The sequence below is a fragment of the Phoca vitulina genome, unplaced genomic scaffold, assembly GCF_004348235.1.
Source record: "Phoca vitulina isolate PV1807 unplaced genomic scaffold, GSC_HSeal_1.0 scaffold10, whole genome shotgun sequence".
NCBI lineage: Eukaryota > Metazoa > Chordata > Mammalia > Carnivora > Phocidae > Phoca > Phoca vitulina.
Window position 1 is genome coordinate 44,688,596 of NW_022589713.1, and position 23,792 is coordinate 44,712,387.

General features: G+C 42.3%; 1 protein-coding gene across 7 annotated transcripts in view; it reads right to left on the reverse strand.

Annotated features, from left to right (window-relative positions):
• Positions 1-23,792, reverse strand: part of MOBP (myelin associated oligodendrocyte basic protein) — a 51,331-nt gene that overhangs the window by 21,937 nt on the left and 5,602 nt on the right. For 3 of the 7 annotated variants that reach the window (XM_032408954.1, XM_032408953.1, XM_032408955.1), the window contains exons 2-4: positions 21,394-21,471; positions 3,971-4,180; positions 3,440-3,685 (exon numbers count right to left, since the gene is read on the reverse strand). In XM_032408954.1, the coding sequence (XP_032264845.1) occupies positions 3,440-3,685; positions 3,971-4,176 (452 nt within the window). In that variant the 5' untranslated portion in view covers positions 4,177-4,180; positions 21,394-21,471. Of the gene's footprint in view, positions 1-3,435; positions 3,686-3,970; positions 4,181-21,393; positions 21,472-23,792 lie in introns of those variants that run through there. The other 4 variants (XM_032408950.1, XM_032408951.1, XM_032408956.1 and 1 more) reach the window with 3 other exon arrangements.

The following is a 23,792-nucleotide window of genomic DNA, read 5'->3' on the forward strand; positions in this document are numbered from 1 at the left end:
AAGGGTTAGCTTAGCCAGTCCTGTGCAAAGAAAGAGAAAATGATCCATGGTTTTCCAGAAGAACAAAGTGCAGAGTGTATCTTTTGGCATCAGGAAGGACAAAGCAAGGACAAGTCATGTCATAGAAAGTGTCTGGAATAAGTTTGGGCCTGCACACCTGAAAAGGAGACAGGTACCCCCATCTAACAGCTGAAGCTTAGCCCCAATACCTGGTTCAGTCAGTGCACACTCTCAGACCATCAGACCATCAGAGTAATTGCTCTGGGTAAGTGCTCTTCAGAAGTAAATTCTAGCTTGTCAAATATGTAAGTGTTTATAATTGCATTGTTGTTTGGCAGTCCTGACAATTCCAAACAAACTCAAAACTATATGTGTGTGTGTGTGTGTATGTATATATATATATATATACATAGAATGGTTTCTATTCCATTACCAATGTAACCAGCATGTTGTCATTCAGTGGGTGTGCTTGTCCTAACCTTTAGAAGCAATGCACTGCCATGTCTAGCTCAGGACAATGCATGATCAATAAAACACCAAACCCTGCTTGCTTCAATTTGAGACTCAAAGCTAAAGCACTCTGTCTCTGAAAGACCAAATTCTGTGGAGAACCTGAAACCACTTAGAACCTTAACCTTCTAGCAATCAGTTACTTTCCTGGGCTTTGATTGTATCATCTGCTGAAATGAGACAAGAGGGTAAAAAAGCAGCTGGAGGAGGAAAGGGATCAGTCAAGGACCAGGCAGGATGGAAGCAGCCAAACTCAGGGTGGTTCCTGGAGGGAAGACCAGAATCACCAAGGGAGGAGCCACTCATAAATACCATGAGCAGCTGGACCAGGGGCATACATCATTTCCTTTGATTGCCCAGAGCTTGGTGCCGTGCTGTTCACATGATCTTGATGAATAGGCTTGCAAATACATGTAGAAATAGATTGGTCCTCCAAGCTTCTGGTATGCAGGGCTCAATTTGGTACAAGACATTTTGTGAAAGAATGAGTCAAAGGCACACATGGCACTGCTCAAAGTTGTGTGACTGGCCCCAAATCAATCACAAAACCACAGATCCCCTGCACCTAAAGCAGAGCACTGAGCCAAGAGAGGTTTGGTCCAGGAAACATGTGTTAACCCTAAAGGCAAGGATGACCTGTGAAATCCTAAAATCTTGAGGAATTGAAAGTAGAATAAATTAAAAGGAAGATGCCAGGGTTTCCTCCCATCAGATACAAGAATGCTACCTTGTTCAATCAGGCTGCAAGGAATTACACGAATCAGATCCTAAGATTTAAATATTCTCTGGTTTTTGAGATCTATCCAAGAGAGCTACTAAGGATCCAATAGGCCTTTGTCAATATTTGCTTAACCTTTAAAGGTCAGAACTCAGGAATGGCAACATATCAGAAAGTCTGCTTCAGAAACTCTTTTTTGACCCTTTCTCCAAGTGCAGTTTAGTAGCTCTGCTTAAGAGTGCATTTTCCCATTAACCTTCCCACCCCTTTGATTTGGGAACAGCCAACCAGTATCAACAGAGGGAGTAAACAATGTGGTGAAGCAATGGCTCTAATGCATTTCCTCAGGACCTCTGGGAATCTGAGGAGGAAAAATGAGTGTCTTGAGAAGGGCTCAAATAGTGCATCCTCAATGTTGTGGACCATTATGAACAGAGACTTCCGGGTCCCCCGTCCCGGGTGAGCAAAAAGGACTGAGGAGGCACAGACAGCCTGATACCTAATAAGAACAGTTAACTGAGGGAATCAAGTTACACCAACATTAGAATGTCTCTGGAGTTTAGGTGAATAAAACCAGCGGGCTGGGTGCAGACAGATGAACTTGGCCTTCATGGTCTTGCATCTGTTTCCTGCTTGAACTCCAACCACCCAAGCAGCCATAATGTAACTCACTGCAAATGTGGCTTGAAGCCACCCCCACAGATGATGTGCCATGTGTCCAATTAGTTTCCTCTGCTACTCACACTTCCTAACCACTTCCATATATCACAACTTACCTGGCCAGCCCCCTTGCACTCAGGCCCCTTGGGAGACCCTGATTAATGACTAGGTAACCCGGCATACAACTTCCTCTTTCAGGGTTAAAGACTGGCAGCCTCTTACCTCCTTCACAAATTAACCTCACCTGATCTTGCATCTTTTTAATGCTTTCACTTTTAGTGTCATACATGTGGCCCCTTCACGTCTTTACTGTGCATTACAGATAATGTGGATCATTTATTTATGGATGGGTTAGATCAGTGCTTCTCAAAGGGTGGTCTGTGTACTACCTGTGTCACTATACTGGGGCGGAGGTGCTGCTTGTTGGAAATGCACTTCTCCAGACCTCATCAGTGACCCAAGGAATCAGATTCTCTGGGGGCATCTTTAACATGCTCCTGGGTTGATTCCTCTGCATAGTAAACTGGTAAACAGCCCATGACATGCACACACGGTAACATGCTATGCAGAGTAGGTATGAGAATCTCAAATACAATTAGCAACCACTATTAACCTGCAAAACAGCTTCATTTCCAAATATTAAAAGGACTAAAAGATTGGCCTGCCATGTGTGGGCAGGGCGTATATGGGAAATCTCTGTGCCCTCCACTCAATTTTGCTGTGAACCTAAAATGGATCTAAAAATGAAGTCTATTAAAAAAAAAGAAGAAGAAGAAGAAGAAAGCTGACCTGCCTCAGATGGGACACAAACATGTCTCTTGTTCACCTTTTCTCTCTGCATGGCCTCCTTTTACTCTCTGCTTACCCTAGCCTAACCTCCTCTCTGAGGCCCCAGATGGGCAGCCTGCTCCAGGCTCCCATAGCCCAGTGTACTTACTGATTATGACAGTATTAAGGCAATCATGCCCTACACTTTGACCAACTATTCTCTTGTTTCATCCTGGTGAGTCACAACCTAGCTTATTCACTGCTGTAGTCCCACCCCCCTGCATGATATATGGAACTCTATGGTATGCAATCAAGTTTGTTGAATGACTGAATGAATGAATGAATGATCTTGTTACTGAGATTAACATCAGACGACGTCTGTCAGGAGGATAGATGAATGAACTGTCTGAACCTGTCCATTTTTACACATGCACAAATATCCCTAGAGTCACCCTTCCTCCTCTCTCTGAGGCACAGTGACAGAGGGCCTCAGTCTCACAATCTGTTACTGGGGTGGATACTCTGAGTTGATAAATTAATCCATTGCAGTCCGCCTAGACAAAAGAAGCAATGGATACTGCCATCTGAAGTACTGTTCCGGCAGCTCTATGAGGAAAACACAAGCCACACTAGGTATTTCATACGAGGGGATTTAATGCAAGGAATTGACACAGGTTTGGTAAGGCCAAGAGAGGACTATTGAGATAAACGAGATGTTAGTAAACACAGGAGGCAGCTACTAACCTTAGGGCTGGGGGAACAAAAGGGAAGAGATGGTGTTACCAGAACCTAGAAGCTTTGATGGGGGACCCCCCACGGCTGGTGCCTGGCCCTCTCTGGGGGCTGCTGCGCGGCTGCTGCTTGGACTTCTGAGGGGGGCGCTGCTTGGCTGGTGGTGGTCGGACCTCTGGGCGGGGGCGTGGTTGACGCTCGGACCTCGGAGGGGACCGTGGCTTGGCTGGTGCTCTGACCACCGCGGGGGGTGCAGCAGGCTGGTGCTTGGGCTTCTGAGGGGACGTTGCACGGCGTCTGAGGGGGCCAAAAGAAGCTGGAGGCTGGAGCCATGGCTCTCTTCTGCTGCTTAAGGGATACTGACAGGAGCTGGAAACAGGGAGGCAGGCCCTGCTCCCCCTCCCACCTTCCGATAGCCCTCCAGTACCTTCCAGTGGCAGAACCTAACAGGGAGTGGACTGCAGGGCACTGGGGGAAGAGCAGCCCAGAAATCACCAGAGTGGAACAGGAGGGGGGCGTGTTGCTGAGAGACTGCAGGCCAGTGCCCAGCCAGGTGCCGAGTGGGCAGTGCAGACCACTTACCTGGTCTTCTGGCAGGCACAACAGATCCAGTCCTCTTCTTTCTTCTGGTAGAAGCAGCCACTTTTACAGATGCTGTATTTCCGATCCACGATCTCACGCTTCGAGTTGAGGAAGGTGAATGGTGGGCAGCAATGTATGCTGAAGTGTTCTGAAAACTTTTGGTTCTTGGAGAGTCTGGGGCCCTCCTTAGTCGTTTTCTGACTCATCTCACTAGAAATCATTGAAGCAAGGAGTGGTGGGGAGACATAAAACAGCACATCAGGCAGGGAGCTTTCTACTCAAGAAGCCTACTCCCTGCTATTCCCATAGTCCAGTATTAACATTCAGCCTTGTCCTATACCCTGAATCTGGAAGATCAACTTCTTGCCCAATTCTATGGAAAGGAACTAAATTAAGTGTTTATTAATTTTTATTTGCATATTTTTAAATCATGTTTTCTGAAAATGGACACTTTTTCACTTATGTTTTAGTGACCCATTTAGGATAGGAAAAATATTACAAAACCAAACATATCTATAGCAAAATGTTAGTCTAGGTTTAGGAAAGGCCTTTTCTCTAAAATAACAATAATAATAACATTTTGGTACTAAAACCGTAATCATCATTCATACAGAATTACAACATAACCATGAAAAAGAACAATCAACATGTTTGCATCTCACAAACATAAGGCTGAACAAAAAAAGCTGGACACAAAGGAATATAAGCTGTATGATTCAATTTACATGAGGTTCAAAAACAGGCAAAGCTAGCCTATGGTGCTAGAAATCAGAATGTAGCTGTTTGGAGAAAGCGAAGTCTGGCTAGGAAGGGGCATCAGGGAGCCCACTGAGGCCAGAAAATGTTCTGGGTCTGGATCTGAGAGGGATCGCTTGGGTGCACATGCATGTCAAAATTCATTGTGGGGCACCTGGGTGGTTCAGTCGGTTCAGCATCTGACTCTTGGTTTCAGCACAGGCCATGATCTCAGAGTCGTGAGATCGAGCCCTGCCTCCGGCTCTGCGCTGGGTGTGGACCCTGCTTAAGATTCTCTCTCCCTCTCTCTCTGCCCCTCCCCCCCAAAAAATATTCAGTGAGCTACACACTTAAATTTTGTGCATCTTTCTGTTTATTTCAACTTATTTCAGTTAAAAAGAAAGAAGAGAAAAAGGAGGAGTGGATGGAGGAGGAATCAAAGAGAAATTTGAGACTTGAAAAAACTCCCAAGCAGGGACAAAAAATTTAATTACTACTACATGATTTTTAGAAATGTGACAAATGCAGAAATAGTCCCACCTAATACTCCAAACACTGTAGCACACAGGGGACTTAAATGACTATTAATCGACCAAGAGTCAACAAATATACACAGGTGACATGCCTATATTAGACACTGAGAATGTCCTTGCTCTCAACAAACCCAAGGTCAAGTTGGACACACAGCTGTGTTGTATGTAATTACAAACAGTGTGATGGTGATCAATAGAAGTATGTACAAAGGTCGAGGGAAGCACCAAGAAGGAATGGATCCTTTGAAGACGGAACAGATGATCTGAGTTTTAAGGATGAATACATTAAAAACAACTAAATTACACTGAGGGGATATTCTAATTGTTGTGGTTTTTGATGGGTCTATCTTCTACATATAGAAATGAGGGCTGAAGAACACGTTGAACGCAGTTAAGAAAATAAAATAACATTTTTTTGCATCTCAGTTTGTATAGTCCAAACCATGTTTTACACCTATTAGGTGTGTTGCAAATGTTCTTTCCAGGAGTTTCACCTGCTTTTATTATGCAAAAATATTTTTTATGTAGTTAAGTTTCTTAGTTCTTTATCCACTCCATCAGCTTTTATACATAGTCAGGTGTATCCCATTGTAAAAGAAAAGGCCCTCTCTATCCCACTTCCATATCTATTCTCCTCTCTATAACTCCTCCTCTCTATAGGCAAAGTTCTTGAAAAATTATCAATACTCTTTTTCTCCATTTCTACATCTCCTCTGTGTACTCCAAAATGGCCTGTGTTCTTTTTCTCCCAAAGAAAAACGGTTCTCCATAGCCTCCCAGAGACCTCCATGCTGTCAAACCAGTTGTCTTCTTGATTCCTCTCTCCATCTAAAGGCTTCCTCCATCTAAAGCCTGTCATACTACATTCTCCTAGAGTCCCTCCTCCATCTCTAGCCCCACTTTATCCTTTGGATAAAGGCTCACCTGCTTTATCCAAAACTTTTAATGTTACAGTTCTTCTAGGTACAGTAAACACTAAGTGATTAATGGGGTTACATTCAACCATTCAATTCAACACTTATCATATACTTAGGTCAAGCCAGCACAGTGCTCAGTTGATGTCATGGACACAGAGATGAATCATGCTTAGTCCAGTCCTCAAGAAAGTTATCCACAAGCTGGGGAGATAGGCAAGGATGCACATAGGATATTGACACCCACAAAACCCACTTATAGGGCCCAAACATGTACCAGACCCTGAGGGGGTAAAGGGGATGGATCAGATAAACATCCTGCTGACACTGAGCTCACAGTGCAGATGGAAGAATGTTGCATAGATGTCAGTAAATAGGATACAAAGAAAGCATGCTCTGCAACATGAGAATATGTGGGTAAACTGGTGTGGAGGGTCCACAGGAGAAGGGCAATATGCTCGGCTGGAGAAGCAGGTAAAGCATCATGGGGGCAAACATTATATCTCACTCACCCTAAGGTTTGGACAGTCAAAGATAAGAGTTTGTGGAGGGATGGAAATGGTTGATACCTAAGAAAGACACAGAGGGGTCAACTACAGTCCCTCCAAGAGCCCACCCTGTCAGCAGTACAGTGTGGGAGAGGAGCAGGTGGCCAGATGCAGGTGATGAGGCAGGACAGGAGTTACCTGTCACCATGAAGGATCTAGTCCTGGTGACTGGGAGCATTGTCAGGCCATCAGACCATCGGTAGTCTAAATAGATGAGAAGGAGGGAGATCATCTCATTGTCTGGGTTACTGTGAGTTGAAGGCACTCAGAAACTCATGGGGAAGTGAGCATCCAGAACACAGCTGCTATGGCCTTCATCTTGAGAGTCCCTTGCCTTATGGAAGAGGCACAGCCTTGGGAATGGATGTGGTGAGTATGAACTGAGCAAGGAGCCAGGCCAGGGAAGGCTCCCAGGAGTGGTAGTGGGCCTCCCTTCAAGCTGCCGGGAGAGGGACAAGGGAAGAAGGAGCAGGAGCTGCAGAGGCAGCCAGAGAGGTGGGAGGAGCAACACCTCTTAGAAGAGCAATCTCCAAATTTGCAGAGAAGGAAATGGTCTGCAGTACCCAAAGAAACCCTTAGTGCAAACAGGCATTTCTAGACCAATGAGGAACTAAAGTTGATTCTTAGGGTCCGATTCATCATAAGACCCTGAAAGATCTACCAAAATCTTACCCAAGTCCCACACAATGTGGCAAAGTTCAGCTCAAATTCCTGCTCTCAGAGGAAATGATGGAACAGTCATTTCTTTAGACCCCCAGCACATGGAGAGAGTGTTACTCAACTTTTCACAGCCAACCCGGACATCCCCATTTCCTCTGGCTTTCTGGAATCCTCTTTTCCCAAATGGTTCAGGCATTCATCACAAATAGCAGAAAATCTAGCACATGTCCCAAACTTTTAAGAATGACTAGCATGGGGTAAGAGGGAGATTTAAAGTCTCCTGTGACTCTGAATTCCTGCTCGGACTGAATTCTCAATTCCCACCCACCTGACGTGATGCCTTGGCCAACCCCATGCCTGTCCAGACCTTCACCCAGCCATCTCTTCCCCCAGCACATCAGGAGAAATTTCTCAAATTCTCATTCCATGACTTCTCATCCTCTGCCTTCCCCTACCATGTCTGACAGGGGGCAGCCTCACCTCTTGCTAGCCTCTGTGTGTAGTTCCCTGAAGGAAAAGCAGTTCTCTTCCATGGACCCTGACATTCTTCTAAGGCAATCAGCTGAAAATTCATACCCTCCTTCCCTTAGTAAAATGTTTATAGTCCGTGGAAAGTTTCTGGTTACCGTTTCTCCTGGTAGCGGAAATACAGCTTTTAGCGGGGGTACCTGATTAATTGCGAATACGCGCTGCCTCTCCAACTCTTTGCCCCAACCATGCTCCAGTTTAGGAATGCTAAGCCCCACATGCTAAGCGATAGCAATACACAGGTTAATTATCCTTTCCCAACACTCCAGGCTTACTAGTATATTAGTTATAACCACAGGCAAATAACTAACAGCAGAGGCAAGAACTCACATTTACTGAGCACCCATTGTATGGTGGTTGCTTTATGTTCTTTATCTCGTTTTAGAACATGGGTATTATCACCAACAAACTAAAGATGAGGGAAGCTAAGGAACAGGACCAACTTCATAAAGCCAGAAAGAGGCAGACAGGGATATGAATCCATGTCTGTGTGACTCTAACATCCTGTGTCCTTTGACCAGGCCCAACACTATCTGTGCCCGGGTGCTCAGCCCTCTTCTCCCCAAAAGCCTGGACTTTGGGGGACTGGAAATGGTCCAGGGGAATGGGATAAGGCTGCATAGATGCAAGGTTGTCTGTCCTAGGGTGAGAAAACCTGTCAGTTGGAGAAACAGCTCACTGAAGAAGGAAGGGTAGAGAATGGGTTTGGGAACATCACACAGCATGGTGGCCTAGACATCCCTGCCAGAGCAAGAGGTGCATGATGGGACACTAGAATGTAAACTCCGAGTGTCCTGAAGGCAGTGTGACCCCTGGGGGCTTCCTCCATCCCTCCCTAACCAGCCCTTAGTGGGTTTTAAAATCTATATTTACTGTTGAGAATTAGAAAACTTTGATGGATAAAAATAATAAAAATTCCTAAATTTGTATCCCCTAGTTAACCACTTACAAAATATTTAACAGTTTTTCTTTGATAATATTTACATATAAATATACAGTTAATAAAATGCAGGACCATACCTTACATACTGTTCAGATTTATATACTTGGAAAATTATTCATTTTGTTTAAGTTTTATAGATATACACGTTATTTATAGTATTCTTATGGCTTTTAAAATCTGTCATAAATTTATAGTTATAGCCCCCTTTATAGTTCATATCATATATTTGCATCTTGTCTCATTTTTCTTGAGTCATCTTGCCAGCAGTTATCCTACTTTATTACTCTTTTCAAAAACAAGCTCTTGGTTTTCTTGCTTGTCTTTGCTCTTTTTTTTTTTTTTTAGTTCATTAGCTTCTGTAGGCATTTATTATTTCTTCAATTATTTTAGGTTCTTGTTCTTGGTTTTTTTTCTATTCTTTTTTTTAAGTTTATTTTTTAAGTAATCTCTGCACCCACCATGGGGCTCAAACTCACGACCCTGAGATCAAGAGTCACACCCTCTTCTGACTGGGCCAGCCAGGTGCCCCTCTCTATTCTTGAGTCAAACATTTCTCACATACGTTTTTATGGCTATAACTTTTCCATTAAGTACAACTTTAGCTGGATACCACAAATATTCATATAAGTCATTTTCACTTCATTTTAAATATGGCTGAGTTCTTCTTTGATTCATCCATTATTTATAAAAATCTGTCACAAAATTTCCAAGTGTACATTGACTTCTAATTTTAATGCATTCTAGTTAGAGAAAGTAGCCTGTATGATAGTGACTCTTTGATATGTGCTGAGGTTTGCTTTATGGCCTAGTTCATAGTCAATATTTTTAAATGTTCCACATGTGATTGAAAAGATTGTGATTTCCAGAACAACTTGAAATTATCTAGTGAAGATAAAAATGTGCACAAACTACCATCTAGCATCTATTCTTGGGCATAGCAGTCATCTTGGATCATGGCTCAGCACCGCAGAGGAAGCCCCATGGAAGAGCACAAAGACTAGAGGAGCCTGAGTCCATTGCCTGTGGAGTTGCTGTTCTAGGCCTAACTCTTGAACACTGAACATCTTCTTAAATTTTTTTAAGATAGTATAACATTTAATAAACAAGTCCAATCCAGGCACTTCTTCACAATACATTATAAATTAAATGTGGGGGCTTCCTAATACCTAAACATTTGAATCTTCTTATGTATCTACCTACAGGATGCAGACTGCATTGTGGTCAAGACTCCAAGTTGTGGTCTTAGGATAGCTGGGTTACTACTTGGCTCTGTCTTTCAGCCGAGAGCCAGGCTGGCTAGCCTCTAAAAAATCTACATCTTCATGAACACTAGACATCTTTTACATGAGAGACAAGTCAAACTTGCACCTCATTTAAACTACTGTTATTTCAGTTACAAGCAAGCAAATACAATTCGAATAAATATGTTCAGTTTCTTCATCTAACTGGGTGGCTTACAAACAACAGGAATTTAGTTCTCACAGTTCTGGAGGTTGGAGAGTCCAAAATCAAATTGCCAGCAGATTTGGTGTCTGCTGAGAAGATGACCTAGTTCAGAGATGACATTTTTCTTGCTATGCCCTCATGTGGTGGAATGAGCAAGGGAGCTCTCTGGGGACTCTTTTAATGAGGACACTAACTCCATTCATTAGGGCTTCTCCCTCATGACCTCATCACTTCCCAAATGTCTGCCTCCTAACACAATCACATTGGAGATTAGATTGCAACATATGAATTTTAGGGACACAAACATTCAGTCTGTAACAGAGGGAAAGAACAAATAATAATAATACTTACCTCAGGGGACCTTTGAAAACATTAAATAAAGCAGGTAAAGAACCTAGCACTGAACCTGATGTAAATCACTTACTTAATAAATTCTATTTCCCTTTCACCAAGAATTCAAATGACCTAATTCTACTGACTTCTTCAGACACATTCTCTATGAATCTCAGTATGTATCTCAGTATGATGACATTTAATTCAAGCATTAATTACATCTTTATTTACATTAGTGGCTAAAGACAAAGCATTATAAACACTACATGATGTTTTCAAAAAAGATATCACCTAATTGCAGAACAAAGATAATATGAACTATCTGGCAGGATGAAGAATTTTTATTTGAAACTGTAAAATATAGTCTCCACGCTTTCCAGATGTTTCCATATACTCTAAAACTAAAGAGGAGGGAAAGTGAGGCAGGTATTTGAAGAAGGAGAAAAAGGGAGTGAAGGAGAGGAACCAAAGGGAGAGGAACAAGAACCTCCCTCCCACTATTTATTGAGTACCTGCTATGTCCCAGATGCTTTATATCCATCATTTCTAGCTCTCAAAATAACTCTTTTAGGTAGTCGCTACTCACCCCATTTTAGAGATGAGGAAATTGAAGCCTGAAGAAGTAAATGCTCCAAGATCATATAATAATAATTATAAATAGTACACTCATCACAGTCAATATGACTAGTTGATTGCCCAATATCCACTCTTCCCTTCAATAGCAAATTTGGGGTTTTTTGGTAGCATGATATGCCCAGTTAAATATGTTCAGCTCCGCATGTGATCATGTTCTGGACAATGAGATCTGGGCAAAAATCAATAAAGAGATGACCGTTCTTTGAAAATAAGGCTTTATTCAAGAAGAGACTCTTCCCTGGTGTGTGCATCCAGCCCAAACCAGCTGTCCCCAGCTCCCAGGAGGTAGGATTATTTCAAGCCTTTGGACCTTGGTCCATAGGGCTCCTTACCCCTGCTTCCTTCCCACCCAACAACTATACAGTAAACACCTCCATCATCTTTGCCCAAAGGCAAGTCACTTCTTAGAGCCTTTTCAGAGCTTCCCCTCCCCCAATGAGAAATGATCACTCCTTCTTTCATGCCTTGACCTTGTGTGCTATACATAATTCTAGGAAAGCATCTGGAAGCTTTACTTTACCCCTACTGTTTCACTGCCTCCTTAAACTTTCTGTTCTTAGAGGCTTGTTTAATGCCTGTTTCAGAACAGGTGTTCAGCACATACTTGATTAAAATGAGAGAATGAACAAAGATGTCTCCCACAAGTGCAGCCTGTCTCCAGATGTCCCCACAGGGATCACTGCTCTGGCTCAGGCAACAGTATCTGTTCAGTGAGAAGGGCAACACAGGAAGGGACCTTCCCAAATGACCTTGAAAGTTATAAAACTGCGTTCTTTAGAAAAAAAAATTTAAAGACTCTGTGAACCCACTACAACTTTTCTTAATTCATGCAAATTAATTAGCAAGCTTTAGTCAACACACACATTTAATCACACATTCTAGAGATGACTTTAGCATGTCTATATAACCAGCAGCTGTGTTTAAACATAGCTTCACTATTCCCTAAGGAGACTGCAGGTGGATATTAGAACCCTAAATATAAAATGGATTTTCTTCCTTTCATCCATTCTTCCTTCCTTTCCACCATGTTTTCTTAAAAGAGAATTGGGATATGGGGTAATTCTTTAATAGAAGTGGCATGTGACCCTTGTCCCAGGCAGTCCTCTGGCAAGGAAAGACAATGCACGTAGTGAGCTGACATGTTGCAGCCATGTACTCCTTACATCCACATGGCATCACAGGAAGTCAAACATGGAAATGGCTACAGGCTCTGTGAAGTGAAGAGTGGATGCTGGTCAGTACTTGGGAAACAGAACAGTTCTTCCATTCTTGTCAGTCAGAGGCATGAGCAAAGGCCTGCACTTGTGTTGTTTAAGGAGCTCAACATGGGAGAGACAGGAAGCAAGCTTTCACCCTATCAGGGTCTGAAGCCTATGTGAGAACAATATTCTGTCTTCAGAAAACAAAACTCCAAAGGAAGATTATGATCAGTCCCAAGGACTTAATATGTTATATGGATTAAGGAATGAGATGTTTAATATATACTTGGGAAAAAATTTTAATTAAAAACCAAAGCAAGATGGGGCACCTGGGTGGCACAGTTGGTAAAGCATCTGACTCTTGGTTTTGGCTCAGGTCCTGATCTCATGGGTCGTGAGATTGAGCACCGGGTCGGCTCCACGCATAGCACAGAGCCTGCTTGAGATTCTCTCTCCCTCTGTCTCTGCTTCTCCCCATTGCCTTGCCCTGTGCTTGCTCTCAATCTCTCTCTCTCTCAGAGAAATAAATAAATCTTAAAAAAATACCAAAGCAAGAAATTTTATTTTATTTTTTATTTTTTGGAAGAAATTTTTAATTTATTCAAAATCATCTCTGTTGTACCCTCCAAAAAAGGACTTTTTCATTTTGCTATAATTATAGAATTGGTACAGTATTACAAGCCTATACCATGCTGATTATTGGCTGGGAAAGGAGAGACAAAACTAACTTTGGAATTTATTCTGCCTTGATCACTTCTGGCAGAAACTATCTCTTCCTAATAAGTGATCAGTTCAAGTTAGCTCCTTGGGACGCCTGGGTGGCTCAGTGGCTTAAGTGTCTGCCTTTGGCTCAGGTCATGATCCCAGGGTCCTGGGATTGAGTCCCGCATTGGGCTCCCTGCTTGGCGGGGAGCCTGCTTTTCTCTCTGCTGGCCACTCCCCCTGCTTGTGCTCTCTCTGTCTCTCTCTCTTTCTGACAAATAAATAAAATCATAAAAAAATAAATAAAAAGAAAGTTCAGATCCTTGACAGAACTCTTCCCTGCCTCTCTCTGATCCTTCTAAAGATGGATAAGGGTATGGGGAAGCTGGTAGTCTTCATGGCTATGAGGGTGGGGTAGCTAGTCTGGGTAGTATCCTCTTTTGCTGGCCATGGAGTGCCATAGCATGAATGGCACAAGTTACTGCTGACCCCAGCAAAGCCACTGGTCATCAGGGTCCCTGCTCAGTAGCCCCCATTCCGGTCCAGCTGTCCTCTCAGCTCCTCCACGTCTACTCAAGGCTACTACTGGTTCCCATGCATGCCCTGTGTTACAGGTGGAGAGTCAAGAGCCCTATCTTGGGGCCATTGGCCTAGACAGCTCCCCAACCAAAGCTGCATACTCATTCATGGGCCACACTGGATGTGGCTGAGGGCAGGCCTCCCCCAGGGGGCTTGCAGCCTGTCCTCACTGTTCCTGTTCAAGTGTGTCAGTAGGACCCACCCACCCCCACACACACACACATGCATACACACAATTTCAAACCTATCTGGATGACTCCACCGCACCATAACACATCCCCTGCCATGATTCTGAAGCTTCATCTGGAGAAAAGAGAGAACATGAATGTTTGCTCCTTAGCTTTCCCTCTCTCCCCCTACCTTGAATAAGCTTCGCAGAGTGCAGAGTTCCTCCATAAATTCACAAAGTGGAGAAGGCTTAAGCAAATAAGGACATGCTCTTCTTATGCCTTTTCTTTTGTTTACCCAACTCCTCCCCATACATGGCTGTAAATTCTTATTAAATCCCCCACTGCCACCCTCTCTGCCTTCAAGTGATTATGAAAACAGTAAGGAAGAGATGGGAATAACCAGGAATTGCAATTTTCATAGACTGGTTTCAAGAACAAGATGAAATGTCTGATATTTAAAATACTAAATTAGGTGCACCTGTCTGCCTCAGTCCATGGAGCGTGCAACTCTTGATCTCAAGGTTGTGAGTTTGAGCCTCATGTAGAAATTACTCAAAAGTAAAATCTTAAAAATAAATAAATAAATAAATAATAAATATAAAAATACTAAATTATTTCAAAGCATGGAGAATTAACTTCAAGTGCTTAGAATACTTATAAATCTTGAATGAATTTCTGTCAAACCTTGCCTCCATTTTACAATTTAACATTTACTCTCTGAAAACCAAATCCTTAAGAGCAAAAAAAATCTTTTAAACTTTCATTCTATGAGAGGAGACAGAAGTAAAATACATTTTCAGTAATAATGTAAGAATATGGAGGGGAAATAGTAAATGGGTTTTTACTTACTGGGACGGACATTCTCTGGGGAGAATGGTAGGAAAATCCCCAACTTAATTTCTGCGTATTCCCCAGCAACAGGGGATGGTCTTTCAAGAAATTGTCAGAACAGAAAAAGTACAGCATTCATTATTCTATACATTTCTTAAAATCAGGCTAGCTTATGAAAGGAGAGAAGGTGGGCAAGGGAATCTTAGCATTTTTGTACAAATACAGTAGAATCAGTAAGGCTTTGATTTTTGTTTAATTATTAATATTCTTATAATTGATTAATCGCAGAACTATTAAGGAGCCATTTGAAGACTGACCGAATATTAGGCAGCCCTTTTACAAGGTGAAAGAAGCTGTATTAACATAGAAAATACATTTGAAATATCAAGTGAAAGCCACCGGAAGCTAGATTATTTATTGCATGGCATCGATTCGAGGAAGCCAGCCATCCCAACTAAAGCTAGCTCACAGCCCATGTGATAGTGTCTCAAGCCCCCCCAGTGCTAGCAACCTCAGCATAGGCTGGGACAGGAGCCAGGGGGCCCCCAGCAAGGTGGCTGCACACTCAGACCCTGTCTTGAAGAGATGAGATACTGGTCCTCTGGAGACCTCAAGCCAATCTTGGGCAAATTTTCAAGCTGGTGAGCTCCCTCTGAAGTGTCAGGAGGAGCTTTGGAAACAATTTGTGACCAAAGATGGCAGAGGGGGCCAGGTGACATTAGGCTGCCCATGTAAAAATGATACACAGAACAAGACTGAAGTAAATGCAGTCCAACACAACACTAACACTCAGCCATTCATTCGAACATTTGTTGAGTGCCAAAGTGCTGGGGGTGAACAAGACAGAGAAGGCCTTGGTACTCACGGAGCTCAGGGGACAAGGGAGGGAGACTTACCAGACCATCTCAGGAACAGGACAGCCAAAGTATGACTGCAATGTAACAAGGGGTCTGGAGGAAGAGGGTGGGGTACTAGAAGAGAATATAGTGGTGAGACCACTTTAGATTGGGGGCTAAGGAAGGGCTCCTGAAGAAGAGATATCTGTCTGAGATCTGAAGGATGAATGGGATTCGGCCTTGCACAGGGGAGGACAGAGTTCCAGACAAAAGTACTGAAACTTGATGTGCTGGAGAAAACAGAGAAAGGATATAGCTGGAGCACTGCGAGGCTGCAAGGTAAGGCGTGGGGTGGGAAGGCCATGCAGGACTTGAAGGTGAGCTAAAGAATAGGAAGAATGGAAGGCATTGAAAGATCTTGACTGGAGGAGGTAAGCCTTTCCACTTTTGTTCCATGAAGATCAGTCAGGCTTCTTGCAATGTAGACTGGAGACAGGCAGGAGTGGAAGCAAGGAGACCAATGACAGAGGACAGGGACTCCAACCAGGGCAGGGGAGCAGAGGTGGGTCTTGGAAATCAAAGAGGACTTGAGGATGGGTCAGATGTGGGGTTCTTTGTTACGGCTTGAGCAAATGCCCAATGGAGCCATTTCCTGAGGTGGGGAAAGCTGCAGGGGAGGGGAGAAAGGGTACAGTTTTGAACATTCATTTATTCAACATATTAATTGAGAACCTACTGTGTGCCAAACATGTTATTTTTTTTTAAGATTTTTATTTATTTATTTGACAGAGAGAGAGATAGAGCAGGAACACAAGCAGGGGGAGTGGGAGAGGGAGAAGCAGGCTTCCTGCCGAGCGGGATCATGACCTGAGCTGAAGGCAGTCGCTTAACCGACTGAGCCACCCAGGCGCCCCCCAAACATGTTAAATCTGAGATGCTTATGAGGATCTAGTGTTGATGATGACACATGGCAGAATGGAAGCATGGCACATGCCTCGAAATTGCTAAGGGTCAGAGCATAACTAGTTTCCTACAAGTAAACAGTTTGATTGTGTCCCACCTGTTGTTACTGTTACAAATGATGTTGTAGTGAATAAAGTTGTGCACCCATCATTTCACACACATGCAAATATCTGAGGGATTTATCTCTAAAAGTGGGATCACTAGGTCAAAGAATCTGTGCACTTGTAATTCTGCAGATTTTGATAGATATTTTCCAATTTGCTCTCCATGGGATTTGTACAAATTATTATTCTACAAACAATGCATGATAAAGCCCATTTTCCCATCACCTCAACAATAAGAGTAGGTTATTAAACCCTCAGATTTTTGCCAATCTGATAGGTAAAATGTTTCATAATGCAAAGTAGACAGGGTAAATCTCAAATGTTTCAGATTTGGGAAGTCTGTAAGTATGACTTACCATATTAACAGAATAAGGGAGGAAATAAGATCAGTAATAAATATTAAGAAAGCATTCACTAAAATTCAATACCCAATCATGATAAATATTCTTAACATAGAAGGAAGGGAAGGGGGTGTTCCTAATATTATTAAAAGCTAGCTACCAAAAAATCTATAATAACAGCTTACTGTGGGTGAAATTTGAGAAACATTTTCATCTAAATCAGACACCCCAGAAAGGATGCTATCAGTACTACTATTCAACACTGTACTTGAAATCCTAACCAGAGCAACAAGCAAAACAAAACACTGAAACTCTACAAACTAATTAGAACTAAAAAGAAAATTCAACAAGATTTCTGGACAAAGATCAATATTTCAAAATCAAAATCATGTCTATAGATTAGGAGGATTCAACTAGAAATGTAAAATAAAAGAATCCATTCAAGCTGGCCACAAAACCACAGGACACCTTCAGATAAAAAATATATCTAATAAAAGAAATGCAAGACCTTCATGAAGAAATTTGCAAATCTTTTCTGAAGGCTGCAAAAGAAACAGTCAATGTAAGTATGCTGAATATCTCCCAATAAATCTGTAAACATAATGCTATTCCAATAAATATCAAATGTTCATGTCATTGACAAGATGATTTCATCATTCTTATGGAACTATAAGAGACCATGATGAGTCAAGACAATTTTGAATAAGCATAGGGTCTTGTCCTACCAGATGGAGACACTTATCATAAGCTATACTAATTAAAACAATAGAGTATTGGGGCACCTGGGTGGCTCAGTCAGTTAAGCGTGGGACTCCTGATTTCGGCTCAGGTCATGATCTCAAGGTCCTGGGATTGACCACCTCTGGCTCTGCCCTCAGCAGGGAGTCTGCTTGAGGATTCTCTTTCCCTCTGCCCCTCTCCCTGCTCTCATGCTCCCTCTCTCTCACTTGCTCTCGCTCTCAAATAAATAGATAAATCTTAAACAACAACAATAAAGTATTGCTTTGGAAATAGACCAATAGATCAATGGGACCAAACAGAGAGCTCAGAAAGAGACCCACATAGGTATAGCAGTATGGTTCATAACAGAGGGGGCATTTTTTTTTTTAACTGGAAAATGGATGGACTACTCAAAAGTGAGACAAAATGCAAGCAGACTAATAGCCCTAATAAGAATAATAATAGCAAACCCCTGTCAGGAGATACCAGCCAGGCACTATTCAAGGACTTTATGTATTCAACTCATGTAGTCCTCACAACCTCACAAGAGTCCTGTGGTGCAAACGAGAAAGCAAAGATACAGAGAAGTCAAATAACCTGCCCCGGGACACAGAACTAGTAAATGGATCCCCAGGATCCCAACCAAGGTAGGCTAGTCCGTGGGCTTCTAACACAGCAGACGTGAAGACAAAGAAAACAAACCATAAAGATTATGATTTCATAGAACAAAAGATATCATGAAGTTACAAGGTAACAGACCGGTGCCATTATAGAAGAAAATACATGGACACATAAAAGTACAAAGTTTTCATAATCAGAGCGTTAAAGGAAAAAACAAACGATAAATTTTTAAAAAAATATTAAAACAGGCAAAAAATAGAAAAGGGGAATCTTTAAAAGCCAGTAATTCTATACAAATACTCTTAACTCAAGGGCATGACAACAAGGAAATGTAAATCGACGCCCACTCTGACGGACCCCCCCCCCAAAAAAAAAAAAGCTAAAAAAGGAATTTGGGAAAGGCGAGCAACAGGCAGCGGACCAGCGGGCCTGGGAGACACACAGGGGACGGGAATTCAGGGAACAGACCCTGGGCTGGAGGTCCGCCCGAGGGACCGCCCCGGGCTGTCAGAGCCTCTGTTGCTGGCACGTAAGGAATACTTTGTGGAAGAGCTGTTTCTGGAATAAAACCTGGAGCTTCAGAGGTCTCACTCACCTACCATAGCCTTCCAAAGTCTGCTCAGCTCCAGCTCCTCCGCTACGAAAAAAAAGTATCACTGCAGCGCAAATTCATTCCACATTCACCACCTTCCTTGGAGACCCTTATGGTTTCTAAAACCTTGCTAATGGCCTAGGCCAAGGATAATGCTTTCCTCTGAGCGAAGGTTTACACAATAAAAGGCAGTGGCTTCCGTGTTGATCTTCCATAGCCACAAAACTACATCTAGGAAGTAAACTTTGGTTGTCTACTACATGCCGTCTCCAAGGATGTCTTTATCCATTTGACCTCGTTTATCCATTTGTCTATCTCCATAGCAACCAAAATGTTTACAAATCAATGGAATGAATGTTAAACAGTGGGTTCTTGAACGGGGAAACCAGTTCCAAGTAATGGAAAATTTCATACAGATATTTATTTGGAATCAGGGTGCTTTTCAACAGAGAGCAGCATCTTGCCAAACTCCAGTATTGAGTTGGGGAGCTGCCGAGGCTTTAAAATAACAGCATAAAAGTGCCTCGATTTGTCTAGGAGTTGAACAACCCATCTGGAGAGAGAACAAAGCCCCAATTGCTTTGCTTTGTGCCAGGCAACAAGGACACAGTACAGTGGCACACTCTTTCATAGACTTGTGCAGAGCCCTTTCTGACAACAAACTACCTGACTCCAGCTGTTATAGGAAAAGGAACAAGTGTGACCCAGGGTTGGTATCCTTAGCACATAGATAATATATTTAGCAAATGTTTTGGGAGTAAAAACCTTGATTACAGTGGGGCCAGATAAACATGTAAGAAGTACAGTAATTTTCTAAATGTAATTTTGATAACATGACATTCTTTTTTTTTCTAAAAATTATGCAATACATTGTTGTAGTGTATGGATAGGTGAACTTACACTAGAATTTTTTATAGATGAATAATTCCACAATTTTCTATAAACAGGGGGCAGGAGGGTCCAGGAGAAAGAACCAAAGGCATGAGTTTGTCTCCTCATGCATCCATTTTCCAACTCAAAAACTTCAGAAGCTTCCCCCAGTTACAAAGCAAAGTCCTGTGCTTCTTAATTTATATGTCACACAAGACTCCTCGTAATTTGGTCCCTGCCCACCTTTTCCCTGTACAGGAAACCCATCTTCCAGATTTGCATTGTCTTATAGAAGAATCTAGATGTTAATTTGGCCTATGGTCACAGCAAGGGGGCAAAGGGGGAACCTAGATTACCTGATGGGCTGACTTATTGCTCCACTGACAGCTCGGGGAAGGTGAGAGCTGCTAAGCTGCCTTGGGTTCTCCAAGGTCATCAGTCTCAGGGAGACAAAGAAAAGAACCAGCCAGAGAGAAGCTAAGATAAGCACTGGATTGCTGACTACCCCTTTGCCTGAATTTTGTGTCCAAGGCCACAGTCTGAGTCACAATGGCAGCTACACTGGTAGACTTCCTCAGATGGATGAAATGTCACTTATCTTCGTTCCATTTTGCAATTTATATGCTTCCATCTTTATATTTACTATATTATATTGAAATCATTCATCTAATCAAAGAAGCAGGAATGGATGGGGCGCCTGGGTGGCTCAGTTGTTAAGCGTCTGCCTTCGGCTCAGGTCATGATCCCAGGGTCCTGGGATCGAGCCCCGCATCGGGCTCCCTGCTCCGCAGGAAGCCTGCTTCTCCCTTTCCCACTCCCCCTGCTTGTGTTCCCTCTCTCGCTGTGTCTCTCTCTGTCAAATAAATAAAATCTTTAAAAAAAAAAAAAGAAGCAGGAATGGGAGTCAAGGATGAGTCCAAGGTATGTGGTTCAAGGAACTAGGTGAGTGGTGGAAGCATCTACTAGAAGAGAAGCTTTAGGGGAAGAGGCTGAATCATGAGTTCAGTTCTGGGTTCCCTTGAGGTTGAGGTGTTTGAGGGGCATCTAGATGGAGATGTCAAGTGAACAATTCAAAAGAGAAGTCTGGCTAGTAGACAGAATTTAATTTGTTGACTAGCTAGAGAGGGAAGGAGTAGTGGCCTGACAGTGGAAATGGGGAGGACACTGGCCCACTAAACTTTGGAGCCACTTGGAGTGTAAATGTCCCCCATTTGACAGGCTGACAGATGAAGCCTTCTGAAGACTGTCTAGGTTCAGTTGAGACAAAGAAATAGAAGGAATCTCCTGAGTAGGGTTTGAAGCCATGGGGGAATGGCTTTTCCCCCATGCATAGTACATGAGTTTGCCAAAATGGATAAATGGTGGCTGAGGTCATTATCCCTCTGATGCAGAGAAATGGTTGTGGGTTTTGTTTTTTTTTTTCATATTTCTACCTCCCAAAACCCAGGATACTGTGAAACACCTGGAATAAGTTTTTCTGAAGTGTTTAACTCTTATTGAAAGTTTGATTGCTCAGTCTTTTGCTGATTCTGCATTCTACTTTGACATTTTGAATACTAGTAATCATTATACAATAATTTAGATGCAGATCCAAAAGAGTATAAGAAACTCATTTGTACCTGTATTTTCATCCGTACACATCTGGTGATTAGATCTCTGTTATGAGCTTGTCTTGGTATCATTTGCTCCTTTTTTTCCTAAAAGTGAAGCAGTAGAATGTGTTCTGGTTAATTTAGCATTTTTGGTTATTTAAGTTGTAGTTAATCCAAAAGTATTATACACAGAGCTTCACTCTCACCATCCTAGGAAGGATTATGACATTTAATTTAGATGTTATCTGTCATTTGGGGGTTAGGGAGAGAATATAAGAACAAAATCTCATGCAAACTTTTAAAGACCATCTTATCATTATAGAGGAGAAATGCTATGTGTCTGGGTAATTCACTGACATTAAGTAAACACTCTTCAGTCACTTCTCCTAGTAAATTTCTTATAACACTAATGAATGAAAGTCCTAAAATAAATGAAATTTTAGAGTCTGGCTTTAAAAATGCAAGTCATAGCAATTAAGTAAAGCATCTCAAGAAGGGAGTTGGAATTCCATACAGCTCTGGAAGAAAGATGCATTTTTTTACATTAAAAACTCAAGGAAGGAATCCAATTTGATAGGGCATTAAATCGAGAATTTCACAATATCAATCTTGTTTTCCCATGCAATATGAAGATTTGTAGCCATCCGTAACCATTTGTCCCCTTCTTTCTTAGTATACATCAGATCTTGGAAGTGTTGTTTGAACAAAGAGGTCTTCTAGATACAAAAATAACCTGCAAAAGAAACCTGACGTTCTGATTAGTTGTTCTTTTAAGGTTCCTGGACCCAATTCCAATGTTGTGGGGGAGGGGTGTGTCCCCCCATCACACACACAGCACCAAGCAATTCTGGGACATCAGCAGGGTGTCAGGGAATTCAACTCAGTTCTGGCGCTATCTGCCTGGAAATAGCATCAGATTCCACAGGTTAAGAGTTCCGTCCCACAGGACTGCCTTCCACACCCCACTTCAGAATCCAGGCCAGGGGTAAACCCCAGGCTGTTACTTATGCTTCTGACCAATGGGCTACAGCTTGGAGGTTTTAACAACCTCCTTCTTAAGTTCCCTTAATTTGCTAGAGTGGCTCACAGAACTGAGGGAAACACTTATCAACAGCCAGATGAAGAGATACGGTGAGTGGTGGACAAGGTTTGGGGAAAGGAGGAGGAGATTCCATGCCCTCTCCAGGCACATGGTTGTCCCTGCATCTCCAAGCATTCACCAACCCAGAAGTTCTCCAAACCTTTGGGGTTTTATAGAGGTTTCATTACACAGTCGTGATTGACTAAGTCACTGGCCTTTAGTCAACTCAACCTCCAACCTCTCTCCCCTCCCCAGAGGTCAGGGAGTAGGACTGAGATTTCCATCCCTCTAACCACATGGTTGGTTCTCCTGGCACCCTGCCACCCATCCTTATGTTACCTAAGGGCTTTCCAAGCTCATGTAATTAACATAACACAGGATGCCTTTATGCCCTTGTAGGAAACTTCAAAGGTTTTAGGAGCTAGAAACCATAGACAAAGACCAAACACACAACAGAAATCTTTCACATGACCAAATATATATATTCCTTACAAATCACAATATCACAGTTGTCTTAGTTGATAATTTCTTAGTTGATAACTAATCGTAGTAATAATGATGCAATTGACAACTCTGTATTGCTAACTGTAAAAATTATTGTAAGATTTCTCTGTCAAATCAGATGAGCATGTTCCTTTTAAATTTAAATTAATTTTTAAAAATAAATTGCAAAAATAAACTATTGGGACTACACTAAAATAAAAAGCTTTCGTATAGCAAACAAACCAACAACAAAATGAAATTGATTGGGAGAAGATATTGGCAAATAATATATCTGGTGTAAAACAAGATTTCAAGATAGAACAACCAAGCCTAGCTAAGAGAGTCTCTTTTAAAATAGAGTGGGGGGCCCTGGCTGGCTCAGTCAGTAGAGCATGCAACTCTTGATCTCGGGGTAGTAAGTTCGAGCCCCATGTTAGATGTAGAGATTACTTAAAAATAAAATCCTTAAAATAGAATAAAATAGGGTCAGGAGGCCATATGCGAGAAGGAGTTTATCCACATGCTCCTCAAGAAACTATGAACTTTTGCCAGCTACAAGCCCTGGGCCTAGACTTAACTCCCTCCTCACCATGACACCTGACTCTTTTCCATTCTTCACTTCAGAAGGAACCATGAGACTTGACAAGTTTCAATCCCTTATTTGTATATTAACACAACCAATCCCAGTGGACCTAGTTTCAATCCCTGTTTTGCCAAACAGCCCTGACTGAGAAGTGCACTTGTAACCTTTCGCATTTATAACCCTGCCCTCTCTTTGTCTTCCTGTGAACGTAATTCAGGTTTCTACCTAAATCTGTGTCTCTGGAATTGGAATTCAAATTGCCCAAATATATGCTCCTTT